General features: G+C 42.6%; 1 protein-coding gene across 1 annotated transcript in view; it reads left to right on the plus strand.

Moving 5' to 3' along the window:
* The window catches only part of kat6b (K(lysine) acetyltransferase 6B), a 165,382-nt gene extending 155,361 nt beyond the window's left edge, over window positions 1–10,021 (plus strand). Inside the window, exons 16-17 of the mRNA XM_078199592.1 lie at window positions 725–1,037; window positions 6,264–10,021. Coding sequence (XP_078055718.1) covers window positions 725–1,037; window positions 6,264–8,686 — 2,736 coding nt within the window. The 3' untranslated portion in view covers window positions 8,687–10,021. The remainder of the gene's footprint in view (window positions 1–724; window positions 1,038–6,263) is intronic.
* The last annotated feature ends 7,303 nt before the right edge of the window (window positions 10,022–17,324 follow it).

Genomic DNA, 17,324 nt, shown 5'->3' on the forward strand with positions numbered 1-17,324 from the left:
TATCTACACTATCAAAATGATTTTATTTCATATAACATTTCAATGAGAGAATTCCATAATCTCCTACATTCAAGAAAATACAAGTTAAGTTTCTACAACTTGTATTCACAATTTAATCCTTTAGTCTCGGGTATCTTTCTGGTAAATTTGCACTGTTCCTCCATCAAGGCCAGAATGAGATGCAGTGCCCAAAACTTAACACACTGGCCCAGATCAGATCTGAGCAAGGTTTTGAGCATCATTTCCTCCATTGCCACTTGACGTAAAGGCTATCGTCCCATTTGCCTTGTGGTTGTTTTTTCTACCTGTTCACTAACTTCAACTGATTACTTTTACATGGACACCCAAATCTCTTGCTTCTCCACAATTTTAAAAACGCCTTGTTTTGCCTCTCTTGGATCTGAAGCTGTCATTGCACTTCTCTACGTTGAACTTCATTTTCCACAGTTTTTCTCACTCATTTAATTAGTCTGTGCCACCCAATTCAGTCAGAAACATGCCAGTTATGTTATAAAATGAGGCATGACGGCTAAAATAGCCCAGGCTTGTTCTCAGCAGGAACAGGTAAATTTTAAACATTTCTCATTACTGACCCACGCAAAATCTACCTGGAGTTAAATTTCCAGCCACTGAGATTTCCTGTGTTTGCTTCGCGTGCATTTTATCTCTGTGAAAATGCAGCAAATTAAATTATTTTCATAGTTTATTTCTTTTACTCTTTCAGAGGCCACTCATACACAGAAAGAAGAGGGGCCGCAAACGCAGGAGACATAACAGCAGTGTTACCACCGAGACTATTTCTGAAACGACTGAGGTACTGCATGAAGCCTTTGAGAACTCTGATAACGAGAGTCAAATGCCTTGCTTGGAACCTACTTGTGAAGAAGAGGAGAATGATGAGTATGATGATGATGAAGTGAAGAATTATTTCGGGCATCGCTGTGGCAGCTTGGACTTAAAAAAGAAGAATCAATCAGATGAGGGAGACGATCTCTGCAAAAGTGCAGATGAAACTCCTGAGAAAGAACAGCACACAGGTACAAAACTATCATGACTAAGTCTTAACATAATTCTCCATGATCGGAATATTAATAAAGACTTTAGATTAATCAAAAGATTTTTAAAACTTTGCAGGAGCTTGCGGCAGTGCAGGACAGGGCTGGGGAAGGTCAGATTGTATCTGGCGTTTGGGACTTAAATGAAGAGGAAAGTGAAAGGGGGAGAACTCCCCTATTCATTCATCTTTTTAAAGCAAACTTTTGCAAGATGTTCTAACTTCTAACTTTTCAATTCTGTTTTTGAACAAAGCTTCTCATTTTGGGTCTCTTTGTTTAGCTGATGTCATCAACCAACTCTATATGGAATTCTACATATCAGCATCCAAGCCAATCCCTGTAAACCAGAAAACGACCCAATCAAAATCAATGTTAACAAAATTTGGCTAATATTTGGTATCAAAAGCACTCTTTACTAACCTCATACATACATGCACATACAAACTTACACACGTACATTTATACTAGCTATCATTCACCATTGGTGTCACATTAATTAAGGAGTCAGTCACTGCAGTAAGGAGGGACGAATACCTTGAAAGGGTCTATAAATGAGGCTTTGTCGGGAGAGCTTAGGAATAAAAAGGGGGCAGTCACGTTGCAGGAAGTGTATAATAGGCCTCCAAACAGTCAGTGGGCAATAGAGGAGCAGCTATGTGGACAATTCACTGAGGTGTATAAAAATAATAATGATCGGGTAATTATACTTGGGAATTTCAACTTCCCCAACATTAATTGGGACAGTCATGATGTAAAGGGTTTGGAGGGGGCAGATTTCTTGAAATTTATTCAAGAGAGCTTTCTATGTCAAGATGTAGAAGATCCAACAAGGGGCAGCGCAGTGCTGACTCTAATTCTGGGGAACAAAGCTGGGGACTGATGTTTGAGTGGCAATGATGGAGTATTTTTGTGATAGCGACCACAACACACTAGGATTTAAGATGGAAAAGGAAAAAGATGGTCTTCAAGAAAAGGGCTTTGGATTGGAGGAAGGCAGATTTCATTAAAATAATGCAGGATCTGGCCAAAGTAGACTGGGACAGCTTCATGTGGGAAAATCTACAGCATAGCAGTGAGAAATGTTCAAAAAGGAATTTGGGAGAGTACAGGCCCAACTTGCTGCCTTTAGGGAGAAATGTAGGAGCAACATGCCTAGAGAACCTTGAATGTCTAAGAATATTCAGGACTGGGTAAGAAAGGAAAAATTGGCTTTTAGCAGGTACAAAGGGAGCAAATCAGTGGAGGCCAAGGTGGAGCATAAAAGGTGCAGAGGGGAACTTAAGAAAACAATTAGGAGAACAAAGAGGGGACATGAAAAAGCACTGACGGTAAGATTAGGAGAATCCCAAGATATTCTATAAGTATATTAAGGGGAAGCGGATAACCAGGGAAAAAGTAAGGACCAAGGGAGCAAACCATCCGTGGAGCTGGAGAACATTGGTCAGGTTAAATGAGTACTTCACATCTGGTTTCACTCAGGAGGATGTAGGTACCGAACTTGAGGAAAGGGATTGTGAGGTTCTTGAATAGTTTGCCATAGAGAGTGAGGAGGTATTTGATGTTTTGGCGGACTTAAAAGTGGACAAATCCCCAGCTCCAGGTCAGTTGTATCTCAGGCTCCTGTAGGAGGCAAGGGAGGAAATTACAAGGGCTCTGACCCAAATTTTCAATTCCTCTCTGGCCACGGGAGAGGTGCCAGAGGATTGGAAGATGACTTTTCAAGAAAGGAGATAGAGATAAACCAGGAAATTACAGACCAGTGATTCTCAACACATCAGTGGTAGGGAAATTATTTGGAGAAAATTCTGAAGAAGAGAATTAATCTCCACTTGGAAAGGCAAGGTTTGGTCAGGGAAAGTCAGCATGGCTTTGTCAGACGGAGGTCATGTCTTACAATTTTGATTGAATTTTTTGGGGAGGTGACCAGGTGTGTAGATGAGGCGAGTGCAGATGATAGTTTATATGGATTTCAGCAATGCCTTTGACAAGGTTCCAGATGGGAAACTTATAAAGAAGGTAAAAGCACATGGTTCCAGGGTAACTTGGCAAGTTGGATCCAAAATTGTCTTAGTCTAGGAGACTGAGGGTGGTGGTAGAAGGTTGTTTGTGTGACTGGAGGCCAGTGTCCAGTGGCATACCACAGGGATCAGTGCAAGGTCCCTTATTGTTTGAGATATACATAAACCATATAGATGAGAATGTGGGGGATGGTAAGTAAATTTGCAGATGACACGAAGATTGGCAGGGTGGTTAATAGTGAGGAAGAAGGTCTTAAGTTGCAGGAATATATGGACAGGTTGGTCAGTTGGTCAATGGCAGATGGAATTTGACCCTGAAAAGTGCAAGGTGACACATTTTGGAAGGCATATCAAGACAAGGGAGTACTCGATGAATGGCAGGACATAAAGAAGCTCAGAGTTACAGAGAGGGATCTTGGGTTGTTTGTCCACAGATCCCTGAAGGCAGCAGGACGCTTGTCTTTATCAGTCATGGCATGGATAATAAGAGCAGGGAGGCTATTTTGGAGCTGTACAAAACCTTGGTTAGGTCACAGCTGGAGTACTGTGTGCAGTTCTGGTCGCCACTCTGTAGAAAAGATGTGATTGCACTGGAGTGGGTGCAGAGGAGATTCACCAGGATGTTGCCTGGGATGGAGCATTTGAGCTATGCAGAGAGGCTCTGCCTCTGGATATAGCATATCCCTTCCTGTCAACACAAATATTACCTGAACCCTCTGCAGCTTGCTAAAGAGACTACAGTTTGTGGGTGCAGTCTTTCACATTTTCTGATAGTACACAACAATTCTAGCCCTATAGGAATCTAAAAGATCATTAAATATCAAACCATCATTTTGAGCCAAGCCAAGTACATTGGCTGTGTCATTGTGATCTTTCTGGAACCAGATACGGGTAAATGTCTCCATTAAATCAAATCTGACATCCAAAACCCAGCAGTATTCATGAGGAATGTGCATCAATCCACCTCTTATTCACAAACTAAAGCAATACAGACAAGAAGATCTATTGATCATGAACATACCTGCCCGAGCAGTGTACCCCCAAAGCAATACCACTCAATAGAACCATTATAATAAAGGCAAAATACTGCTGGAATCCGGAATAAAAGCAGAAAATGCCAGACCTGCTGAGTTTCTCCAGCATTTTCTGTGTCAATAGAACTATTCCCTGGCCATCTGCAAACCATTATGTTCGACTTGCTGCCCACTACTATGCATCTTAACATGCGCATCTATGCTGTACTAACAATGTATAAATGAATGCAGTGTACACTGTACTCATAATGTATAAATGTATGACAGTGCACACTGCAAAGAGTGTTAAATGTATGATGATGTACATTGTACTAACATGTCTAAATGTATGATCCTGTACACTGTGCTTACAATGTAGATATGTATGGAAGTGTGTATTGTGCTAACAATGTATAAATGCATGTATGACTGAATTGTAACTGAGTGGTTACAATTTTAAAAAAATAATGAATGACATTTGTAAAGGCTACAGTGATGGTCTGGAAAACAGTGCAATACAGCGAGAAATGCAGTCAGATCCATTGTTTCAAACATTCTTCAAAAATATTTTTTCTAGAATTGATCTTGGATGCAATAATTTTGTTTTTATTTTACTGGATTTTTCCCTATTATCTATCTCTGGCAGTTTCATGTTGGTGTTTTTGGAGATCTAATAGATCGTGGAGACAAATTAAGTGCACCACGCAGTGATAGGCTTTTTTTTAAAACGTGGTTCCCTCACAACCTGAACTCCAAACCTTAGCTGTTGCCACTGTGGGAAGATGCTAAGCAGAGGCAAAGTGCTTTCCCAGTGAGAAAAGGAAAAATTGAAAGGGAAATCATTCTGGGTTATCATGATTGAGTTCCAAATCATTTAAAAGAAGCATTGGAGACCTTTTTCATACAGATATGGTATGATGTGGCAGAAAGTGAAGGAAATATATATTTTTTGAAATGGCATTTTCTTCGACAAAATAAATATTCGAGTCCAGATCCAAATATATAGAGTTTGAAATATCTTGTCTCAGTGACATTGTCTATGCCCTGTCCTCAGCCACAGCAGATGCATGGATCTCTGGAAACCAGAGGAATGGAACAAAATAGAGGAATGATTATTGCCAACTGATTATTTTGATAGTTTAAATTTAACAAGGAATGTTGAAGCACTCACAAGAAATGCTGTCAAAATGTAACAGAAATAAACTTATGGGTGTTATTTAGTCAGAGAAGACAAAATAATGGTGACTTTTATATGAAGAAATTGGTACAAATGTCAACTCCTGTTGGATGATATTCTGGGATGCTTTTAAAATGTTCATTTGAGCTTGCATAATTGGCCACATGTACATCTTAAAAGAGAATCATTATCTTACACACAACAAATCAAGCATCTGCGATTAGGTTTTGAGTTATTTTTATCTTGTCCTACTTAACAAAAGATACTAATTTGCAGCTGTATTGTATAGTGCAGTGCTGTTAATTATATGTAAGTATGTACCTCAGCAAAATAAGACCTTCAGACGCCCAGGCAGAATAACTACATTTCTATTTTCCCCTTCCCTCCATCTCTCCCGGTAGTTTCGATCTCTTAGAGAGCTGTGATCTCTTGGTCACAGGTCAGCCTCTGATACCTCGCCCAGCTGAGCCGGGACGATACCCATCAATGGGCTAACAGAGCACAGTGGAGACAGTCACAATTAACCAAATCCTATCTTCACCCACACCACGCATCCCACAGAAACGACTAGTGACTGGGAGCAGGACCTTAGCTGGTCTTTTTTCCTTTTGCTAAATTGGGGATGTTGAGCATAGCTCCAGTGGCATGGCCCGTGAAACATCTTAAATAATCAAAAGGGACAGATTCTTGGTAACTGATTTCAAGAGGACCAAATGGCGAGATTGCTTGACATAATTCACTCCTAACCTTAGTTAATGAAACCATTTAGCTAAAGAAGAAGTATAACGAGTTCAGTGAGCTGTTTGTTAAATGTTTACTCTATTAAGTTAAGAAAAGCTTCACAGTTATGGATTACTTTATTCTGAGCATGTCTTTGTTATTTCTGTAAATAATTATTTAACTTATAACTTTAACATGAACTGTAGATATTTTAAGCTCCAATGTTATTCACCTGGGTAGCAGTAAACACTTAAAGCAAGTCTCTTTTTCTCTTGCCCAGATAAAGCAAATACTGATTCCTCTTCAAAAGAGAACACTGAGGAAAACTCGGTTGATTCTGAGCCCATAGCAAGAGTTGCGAAACGCAAAAAAGGTTGGCCCAAAGGAGTGAAGCGTGGTCCGGCTAAATGGAGACGCAAAACCGAGAATAAAACTGGTTTTAAGCTCAACCTGTACACACCACCAGAAACTCCCCTGGAGCCTGATCAGCCAGCCGCAACAGAGGAGCGGCCAGGAGTGATTGAGCAGCAAGTTGCAGTTGAGAAGCACAACGATGTCGCCCCTGCAATAACAGAGGAGGATGAAACTGAAAATGAGGAAAAGCCGGAATCCCCAGACAAATCTCTCTCTGTATCGAGTGAGGAGAAAGAACCTGGGGAAGAACCAACTGAGAAAGAGCACAACCACGATAACGCAGCTCCCGAGGATGAAGCCAGTAATCGTGAGCATGAGGAAGAAGATGAGGAAGAGGAAGCGAATCACAATGAGGATCATGACGCAGATGATGAAGATGACAGCCACATGGAGTGTATCGCAGTGGAAAAGGAAAATCCGGAGGAAGTATTCAAGGAAGAATCCCTAAGCCAAGAACCATTCTTGGAGTTAAATGTTCCAAGCAATAATCCGGAGCAGAAAGACGAGATGGATCACGTTGATGATCCTGAACCAGATTCTGATGAAGACCAAAACAATGATCATGAAAGGAATTCAGAGCATTTACCGGATTCCGATGAAGATCACACCAATAACCAGGATCATAAGGACAATGGCAAACCGACCCCAGAATTTAAAGAGGACAATGTAACTGCAGAACCGGACACAGAGACAGTGCAGGCTGTTCAATCATTAACACAAGAAAATGGTGAGCAAGAAAATAATGAGCAAGTAAATACATACCAGGACTGTGCAGAAACCATGGAGGCCTGCCGGAATCTGCAAAGTTACACTCACACTGAACAGAGCCCACAAATGAATGACTGCCACCCTTCAGACCATAGCAGTCCTCTTTCATCCGTTCATTCACATCCCAGCCAATCAGTGCGTTCTGTAAACAGCCCTAGTGTACCTCCCATTGAGAACAATTATACTCAGATCAGCCCTGATCAGAGTGCCATCTCTGCTCCATCGTTACAGAATGTAGAAACCAGTCCAATGATGGATGTTCCTTCAGTTTCTGACCATTCGCAACAGGTTGTGGACAGTGGCTTCAGTGACCTAGGCAGCATTGAGAGCACGACGGAAAACTATGAGAACCCAAGCAGCTATGATTCAACAATGGGAAGCAGCATTTGTGGCAACAACTCAACACAGAACAGTTGTTCCTACAGTAACATATCTTCCAGTAGCCTTACTCAGAGTAGTTGTGCAGTGACTCAGCAGATGACTAACATTAATGGTAGTTGTAGCATGATGCAGCAAAATAGTATCAACTCTCCACCAAACTGCAGTGTTAAATCTCCCCAAAACTGTATCATTGAAAGACCTCCCAGCAACAATCAACAGCAGCAATTGTCACAGTGCAGCATGACCACCAGTTTCGCACCAGCAATACAAATGACCGACATTCCAGAAACTGGGAACTCAACCATCAGCATCTATGAAAGGATGGGCCAAGGAGACTTTGGAACAGGGGGTTATCCCCAACCATCTGCCAATTTCAGCCTGGCCAAACTACAACAGCTAACCAATACAATCATGGATCATCCATTGCCTTATAATCATTCTGCTGCTGTTACTTCCTATGCAACTAGTGTCTCCCTGTCCACCCCACACACGGGCCTTGTCCAACTTCCACAGTCGCCTCATTCCTTATCTGGGGGAGTGCAAGCACAACCGACAATGACACCCCCACCTAATCTTACCCCTCCACCAATGAATCTGGCTTCACCACTACTACAGCGCAATATGGCAGCCCCAAATATTGGAATCCCTCACACCCAAAGATTACCAACACAAATGGCAGCCAAAGGCCATGTTGCCATACGTTCAAAGTCTGTGTCTATACCGCCTGCTGCTACTCACCAGCAGCAGATCTATAGCCGTGCCTCACCATCTGTGGCCATGCAGCCTGCACCTCGACCTCTGACCATGCAGCGGGGCATGAACATGGGCCTAATGCCAGCACCAACCTATAATGTCAATTCTATGAACATGAATATGAATACATTGAATGCTATGAATGGGTATAGGATGACTCAATCCATGATGAACAGTGGTTACCATGGCAATCCTGCTTACATGAATCAAACTGCCCAGTACCCCATGCAAATGCAAATGAGCATGATGGGAAGTCAGCCATACACCCAGCAACCAATGCAAAGTAGTCCACATAGTAACATGATGTACACACCACCAGCCCATTACAGTCACATGAACACTGGCATGTCTAAACAGCCTTTGAATGGATCCTATATGAGAAGGTAGATTTCGCCGAGCATATAACGTACTAAAATGGAAAACCTACATACCTGGAAACAAATCCAATGTATAAAAACAGGATGTATGGTAGTCCACTTTGAAGACCAGCTACTTGGCTGAGCTGTCATGATAAAATACTATTGAAGAAGTGGCACTTTGCATTCAATCTGTTGACAGAAGGAAGCCTTATTTATTTTGTTTTAAGTCGAGTTGGGTGAGGATTGTTTTCATCTTTGTACATTCGTATATTTTCCTTTCTGAGTTTGGCTTGGACAGAACACATCTTCGAAAGAAGTATGGAAACTGAGGTAGTACAGCCATGCAATAGAAACTTTAAACGTGCCTATTTGCCCTTGGAAAGGATTTTGCAAGTTAGAAAATAGTGAAGATAAAAGCCCAAATAGCAGACAGCTAAACCACACCAGGGGCTGGAGCTGGGGATTCTTTTGTTCCTTGGACTTCTGTTGTTATACAATACATGTACATTTGATTTTATGAAGCTGGTGCTTAATACAGCATGCAGCGAACATCATTGGAGAATTTGTTTGTGACAGTGTGCTCTTTAGTAAAACAAATATGTGTTGTGTTTAACAGCAAGCCATTTGTTATGTTTTGCCTTTATTAGGTTTTACTAGCTTTGAAGTAAAATGAAAACTATATTTTTGTTAATTCTGAGACTGTAAAAAAAAAATTGTAAAAGCGAGACCTTGTGTTCATTTGGCAGTTTTGAAAGGGTTACTTGCAAAAATGTTTAGTGTATAATTGAAACATTTCTTTTTGTAACTAATTTCTTTCCTTCGGTGAGGCAGCTTTCTGTTTTATAAATGCAAAATATTCTGTTGGACAAATGAAGACACATTCTGTTAACAACGTATCTGAATATTTGTACCGGTCGGTTTCATATAAAGCGTAGCTTTTTTTCAAATGATATCAGTCAGCAACAACAGTGCTGTCTAAAAGTAATTGTTCAGTTATGTTGGCCCAATGATAAACACCTTTAATTATTCATTGGCATTCCATCAGTAGATTTTTCTATCTTTAGAGAATATTGAAGTTATATTTTAAAAAAATTTAGAACTGTAGTGTGTGAATAGACCAACATAAGCTTAAAAACGCATGTAAAAAGTATTTGTGTCTGTTTATATTGCTTACTTTTTGTAGCCTTTGTACTTGTACATGGTGACTGCAAGAACTGAGAGGAAAAAGCTGGATACATGTATAAAATAGGACACAAACAAGTGTGAGATACACTTGTATTTATCAGTTATCCTTCTAGTCAGTCACTTCAAAGGACGCTGTACATTTTAACATTGAATAAATTATGTTGAGCCATTTCCAGACTTCCTGTACTCTTAAATTTTAGAGAGCTGCTAATTCCCCGTTTTTGGATTCTAACGGCTAGCGTCAGTTTTGGGAGAAAGGGCATTGAGTGTATTAAATGATTAGTGTGGGTTCAATCCTGTTGCTTGTTTGGGAACTCCTACAATTCTGAATTGCACCTCGTGAAAGACTTGACATAGCATCTTGCCAGATGTTAAAATAGGGCACAAAGCAGGGACGAAACAAGAAAAATCACTTTGAGGACACCCAAATGTGTTTTTAATGAGACTTTTGCGAGCGGGGAAAGGAGCGGCTGAAAAACTTGCAGGATTACGTTTAGCAGAAAATTCAAGAAAAGAGGGACAGCATACTGAGAGCAGTAACCAGTGGTATTGAAATTGGAGAGGGGAATGTGGTGTAAAGTTGTGTGAGGGAAGAGAGAATGTATACACAATGTCTGAACGGAGGAGCTGAGATTGGGTGAGGCAAAGCCTTGGAGGGATTTGACAAGGATCTTGAAGCCAATTCGCTGTGACTTGTTAAAGCACGGGAACTTGGCTAAGTCCAGGATGCTGGAAATGCAGAACAGACATGGGTGCAAAATTCTGAATAACTTGTAATTTGTAGAAAGTGAAGGCAGAGGAGCTAACTTGAGACCTATGAGAAAGTAGCAGCAATAAGAGCCATGCTGATGTCAGTCTCGTTATTTCAAAGCCACATTACTGAAAGAAAAAATGCCATTTAATTCTTACTAACATTGCATCAGTGCTGCTGCTAATTATGAAAATAGATTGAGATATTCGGAAAGGGAAGAGTAATAGACTATTTATTACAGATGATTAAAATTAGTGAGGATTTTGATGGGTGAATAAGGAAAAGACTATTTCCCCCCTGGTTGGGGAGTCAGCAAGAACTTGTCAGTTTAAAATCTTTTTACATTAAGTGGAGATGCCGGCGTTGGACTGGGGTGGGCACAGTAAGAAGTCTCACAACACCCAGGTTAAAGCCCAACAAGTATATTTGGAATCACGAGCTTTCGGAGCGCTGCCCCTTCATCAGGTGACTCACTCTGATGAAGGAGCAGCGCTGCGAAAGCTCGTGATTCCAAATAAACCTGTTGGGCTTTAACCTGGTGTTGTGAGACTTCTTAACTGTTTTTACATAAAAGCACTGAATGCGTTACACTAATGAATGATTGATGGTGAAACCATTGCCAATTTTAGGGAAAAATTGGAAAATATTTGAAACAAAGTGAACCAGTGCGACGGGATTTAGTTGAACTGAGCAGATGCTAATATGAGTTACTTGGCTTCCTCCACTGTACACCTCGGTGGTTCTGTAAATGTGGGGGAACATTTGAGCTTCAGCAGGTTAACTAGTTTTCTACATCTCCATCTTTAACCAAGAAGTTAATGAATGAAGTCAAGGTCATCGACATGGAAATGCTCGTAGAAGCTGACGAAGATGATTTCTTTTGTCAATAATGCCCAGGAGTTCATCTGGGTGTTAATGCTGGCCAGGCAGTTTGGAAAGTATTGCAACAGCTTGTGATTCAATTGAGAAAATAGACCCATTATTTTCAGATGATATGGCCAAGAGCTTTTATATGACAAGGAGAAGACCAAAGATAGAGCCCAATGATATATTAGAAGCAACTGCGAATACAGGAGAAAAGGCAAGTTTATTTATTTGTGTCACAAGTAGGCTTACATTAACAATGAGGTTACTGTGAAAACCCCCTAGTCGCCACATTCCGGTGCCTGTTCGGGTACACTGAGCGAGAATTTAGCATGGCCAATGCACCTAACCAGCACATCTTTGGGACTGTGGGGTGAAACCGGAGCACCTGGAGGAAACCCACGCAGACACTGGGAGAATGTGCAGACTCTGCACAGACAGTGACCCAAGCCAGGAATTGAACCCGGGTCCCTGGCGCTGTGAGACTGCAGTGCTAGTGGTCGGTGATGCCAAAAGCAATAAAAATCAAGGAGGCTGAGGAACAAGTTATGGTCCCAGGCATATAAGCCTTTCATCAGTTCAGTCTTTGTGTAGTGGATAGGACTGGGCTATAGGGACAAGTGGGGGTACAGCTGCTATATGTTCATGAAAATTTAATGGAAGTAAGCTGTAGTTAACTAACTCCCAAATAAACCATTGAACATTTCAATTATCCTCTGCATACTGTTACTGTAAGTTAGGAAACCAGTACTTTTATTGGTTGCTTGTTCTTTCGATTCCTGGCTTTACAAAGTCCAGAGAGCTGTCCTCTCTGCCTGAACGCTCACACTCCTGTTTTCTGCTCACATGGCACATGCTCTGCACCATTGCGTTCTGGTTTTATGAAAAAAGAATTTTATTTCATTCATTACCATTGCTGAAAAACAAAGATTGATCTGAAAATTAATATCCAAACACCTAATTAGAGCTAAACATGAACTCAATTACTTACTTATCAGAGGTAAAAATCTTCCCTTTTCTTAATTGCCAACAATGTAACACATGGCCTTTACAATAGCAGCCCATGTATGCTTCCTATTTATATGTGATATACCTTTTGTTTGAATTGTACATCAATCAAAACTGAGTCTATAATATTTGTACAGTTTTACATCATTGATAATTACAGTTGTCAACCTGTAATCTCATTCTTTTAAACTCCATTTGCGAAACAAAGTACCTATTACTTCTCATTGTGATTGCCCACTGTATGTTCCATCAATGCTGCTGGATAATGGATTACGTTTAGATAGAATCATAGAATCCTTATAGTACAGAATCCCACCCAGCCCCTATCCCATGACTCCCACATATTTACCCCACTAATCCCTCTAACCTACACATCTTAGGACACTAAGGGACAATTTAGCACGGCCAATTCACCTAACCTGCATATCTTTGGACTGTGGGAGGAAACCGGAGCACCTGGAGGAAACCCACGCAGACACAGGGAGAACGTGCAGACTCCGCACAGACAGTGACCCAAGCCGGGAATCAAACCTGGCTCCCTGGCGCTGTGAGGAAGCTGTGCTAACCACTGTGCCACCATGCCACCCCATGTTTGAATAATCCAGAGAAATAATTAATAACATGCTATTGAGTTGGATGTATATAACAGATACAAAGCCCTAAATAATATTTAGTGAATCATTAGTAAGGGATGGGTCTATCACTTTAGCAGTTTATTTCGAACCAAGGTCAACTCACTTTGGGGAACATGTCAGTTGTGCTATGAAACTGAGTTGATAGCATCTTTACAGGCTGCCAAAGCGAGTTTATAAACTTATTTGATAATTCAAACATCAGTAGGCTCTTTTTCCTTATTTTGCAGGAGAGGATATAAACTGGTAAATAATTAATTACAGAAAACTGGTGAGAAAATCCAAAATTAATTTTGAAAGATATTCAGATATCCTATTGAACGAGGTTTACTTCAATAAACGTAACTAATCATGTAATTGGATGAGTTTTATCACTACGTGTAAAATATCTAAGTTTTGGAAGCTTTTCTATCTTGCAGCCAATGTGGATATTACCCGCGACTTTATTGTGGAGCATATCCACGTTTCTTTCCATTTCTAACCATTAAGAATACATATATTGGAAAGGGGATAGACTTACTGCCGGAATTTTTCTATGGCTCATGTTGTCTCAGGCGAACCATGGCTAAGGATATTTTTAAGGCCCCTGTTCTAGAAACGGGGCAACATGAGCAGAAATGTTGAAAGATGTGAAATCCATGCTGTGAGCGAGGGGGAAAAAGGGGAAGCAATTTGTGTACTTTCATACGCTGGATGTCTCAATTCAGAGGCTCTTGCGTTCATTGGAATTCAAAAGGCAAAAACCTGCAGCAAAACTGGGTGAGCAGTGATTCAGAGGCAAAGGTAAAAATTGCATTGCCCTCGGTGCCGTCGCAGCTCTACAGACGCAAGGACACAATTCCATTAAGACTTGTTCAGTGTTTTGGGAAGATTAAGGAATGTAAGTAAACGAGTGTTATCCGCAGTTCTCAGGGAACAATTTTCTGCATATTTTGCTTGAAGACATTTTTGCCAATTTCCTGATAAGTTACCAATTGAGAAACGGAAAAGTGGCATGATTGCAATGAGACCCTGATTGCCTGCTTTTTGGTCATACCGGATCCCTGAAACTTTGCTCTGGATTTTCACTTAAGTCAGGATGACTTTTTTATTCATTCATGGTACATGGGTGTCGCTGGCTGGTCAGCATTTATTGCCCATCCCTAGTTGCCCTTGAACTGAGGGGCTTTCTCAGTTGGGAGCCCTTTAAAAATAGCAGGCGGGTCCTGATTCTGGGAATTGCAACCCCCTTTTGCTGGCTCTCTGCTTTTTGGGATCACCTTTAAAGGGTGCCAGCACTCTTCACCTGGCTGGCTCCATTTGGGGATAGGCAGGTCCTACTCATCAGCCATTTTCATGGTGGAAGGCAAGGTTTCTAAATCATTGTAGTTCAGGGGCCCTCAGAGGGGGTCGTGAATCATAGGCCTGAATTATTCCAAGGGCGGGCCTTTCGCTTCCTGCCATCTGTCGGGAACACATCCCCACCTGTTCCAGGCCATTTCGCGCTCGAATGAGTTAATTGGCAGGAGGCCAGACTTCTGCCTCTCACCCGGGATTAAGTTCCGTTTTAGTTGCCGGCCCATCAGTTTGGCCAGCAGCTGTCCAATCCCCGCAGAGACGGCACTGCAGTGAATAGGAAACGCAGGAGGATGCCAGAGACCGAGTCCGGGCACTGAAGGCTCAGGGCGGGGAGGGCAGGGAAAGTCTTGGGGTGTCAAGAAGATGATCAGGGTCTCGGGGGAGAGGCTGCAAGAGGGGGAGGGAGGTCCAGAGGACCTTAAAGCCCAACATTGGAAGGCGGCTTCTGATTGAGGCATCCTATTAGCTTCTTGCCCAGGATCTAACTCTGTTTTCTTTGTCTTTGCCCCACTTGAGATAAATCTTGCCACCAGCCTCATTATTAAGGCTGGGCAAGAGGCAGCCCTTAACTAACCAATAATTGGCCACTTAAGGGCCGCAATGGGACAAGGATAGTCTTCTACCTGAGGCCTTGCCCGCCGCAGTGTAAAATTGCTGTGTGGCCAAGGAGGGCAGGAACCTGGCTCGGCAATGCAGATCCCACCTTTTGCGGACAATTTCTCCTGAGACAAGCGGGCTGAGTCAGGAATTTTCCAGACTCTTATTACCCAGCTGGAGGTGGAAAATCCAGGCCTTTGTTAGTGAAATTAATTGCACATAATCCTTCTAAAGCAAAAGGGAAGGTAGTTATTATTTTGTAACATCAGGTCACATTACACCTTTCATCCTCGTTCCGGCATTCCTCATAAATAGTAGGAACTTTTCCCAATCCTGTTTTGGATCTGATATTTGATTTGAGTTTTAATATAATTACACCCACCCTCCATGTAACCCTTTCTCTTCATCTCTGATCCAGTAGCTGAACCAAAACTTTCACCTCCTTCCGATGTCCCAGATTGTGAGAACATTCTCCAAGTTGCCAGCCACAGCCCTCACAGGTTTAGTGAGTTTTAGGGGATAAACTCTTGTTGTGCTTTTAACCTAGTTTTTCAAGTGATTTGTGCGTAAACTCCTCAGGGACCAACACTATAATTTTATGCCTTAAATTTCTCCAGGGTGTTCTGCTGAGATTCCAGTTCCAGTGGGGGGGGGAATTCTCCCATTCTGGGACTAAGAGCGGTGGTGGGCAGCTCTGGTGGTGCCTGTCCTGTCCCGCCAACCAGAATAGTGGCATCTGATCCGTCCACCCACCCTCAGCTGAAGGTCCCGGTGCCATATTTAAACACCAATCCAGCACATTTGTGTCACTCCCTCCAGCCCACTTGTCTTCACCAGCCTGTGCAGCATCTCAGCAGCCCAGAGGGAAAAAAGTGAGCAGTCTCGAGAAGAAGTCTGTTCTTTGCTTCAACCACCCACTCACCCCATTCCCCCCTCCCCCTGCCCCAACCACCACCACTTCCCAACCCCATCGCCTGCCAGGTGCCCATGGCCCACTTGGGCCCCCACCCATTGTACCTGGTGCCTTTATGTATCCCCTTCCAATAAACAGTGTATCCCTTTGACCCCCTTGTGAACTTTTTATGCAGCCTTGCCAAGGTCTAGCTTCCTTCCCCCTCAGTCTTCCCTCTGCCTTCCATTGTTTAGCTTCTTCATCCAGCTCCTTGTTCCTCTGCCTGCCACTGTGAGCCCTTCCCCATCTTACACAGCCCTCCTTCCACATTGCCTCCTCCCCTTGTCTTTGTAAGCACCCCCCCCTCCCCCACCATCCCCAACCCAGCCTCACTACACACTTCACCCACCGTTGAATTTCAGACCTTTGTTGCGGTGGCTGCATAATTCCTGCAGGACGGTGCTGTCCAGGTGGACACTGCTGTGTAGCACCAGGGAGGGGGGGGGAAGGGGAAGGAGACCCCCTGTACTCCCCAAACCCAGGCTCTGAACTGATCTCATTCAGTGACACAGGAGGATCCAGTGGCATGAAGATGATTCAGGAACTGGTCTGTCCTGGCAGATCGGTGAGCAGTGCTGCACTACAGCGGAAAGGATTGCTGTACTTGGCCTAAGGTCTCTGCCAATTTGAGGATTGTGCTCCTTACTGTGCTTACCCCAGTCCAACGCTGGCATCTCCACATCAATCTGAGGATTGCCATCTGCCTGCCGCTAATTCGCAATTGAGTTGGACGCCAGCATCAATTCCTTAAAGGCCTGATGGAATGCCAGCGATCCACTGTTTTAATGAACATTCATGAGATGCAAATGGTATTCACGCCACCTGCCAGCGGGAAGCGTGATCCGCCATTGAGAACTGCAACCTGATCTTACACTGACCTTTCAGATCCCGCCAGATTCATCGTGATCACCCTCCACCAAACCTACTGCAGGTTGGTTGGGAGAATTCTGCCCAATGTTTCTCTGGGTTTTCTGCTGACAGAGAGAGCCCTTATAGGACTTCACCCTATTTGTTAAACCTGTCTGTGCAGTTATCTGCGAACTAAAGACTAATATGTCCGTATGCATTCAATGTAGTTCAGACCCATTGGATTGTTACTCTATCATAGACGTTCAGACTGCATCACACTTTGATCAAAATGTGGTACCTAATTGATTCTAATCAAATCTATCTAGCCTATGTGAGAACCAAGATGTGGAGATGCCGGCGTTGGACTGGAGTGGGCACAGTAAAAAGTCTCACAACACCAGGTTAAAGTCCAACAGGTTTATTTGGAATCACGAGCTTTCGGAGTGCTGCTCCTTCATCAGGTGACTCACTCTGATGAAGGAGCGGCGCT

This window comes from Mustelus asterias, chromosome 28, assembly GCF_964213995.1.
Source record: "Mustelus asterias chromosome 28, sMusAst1.hap1.1, whole genome shotgun sequence".
NCBI lineage: Eukaryota > Metazoa > Chordata > Chondrichthyes > Carcharhiniformes > Triakidae > Mustelus > Mustelus asterias.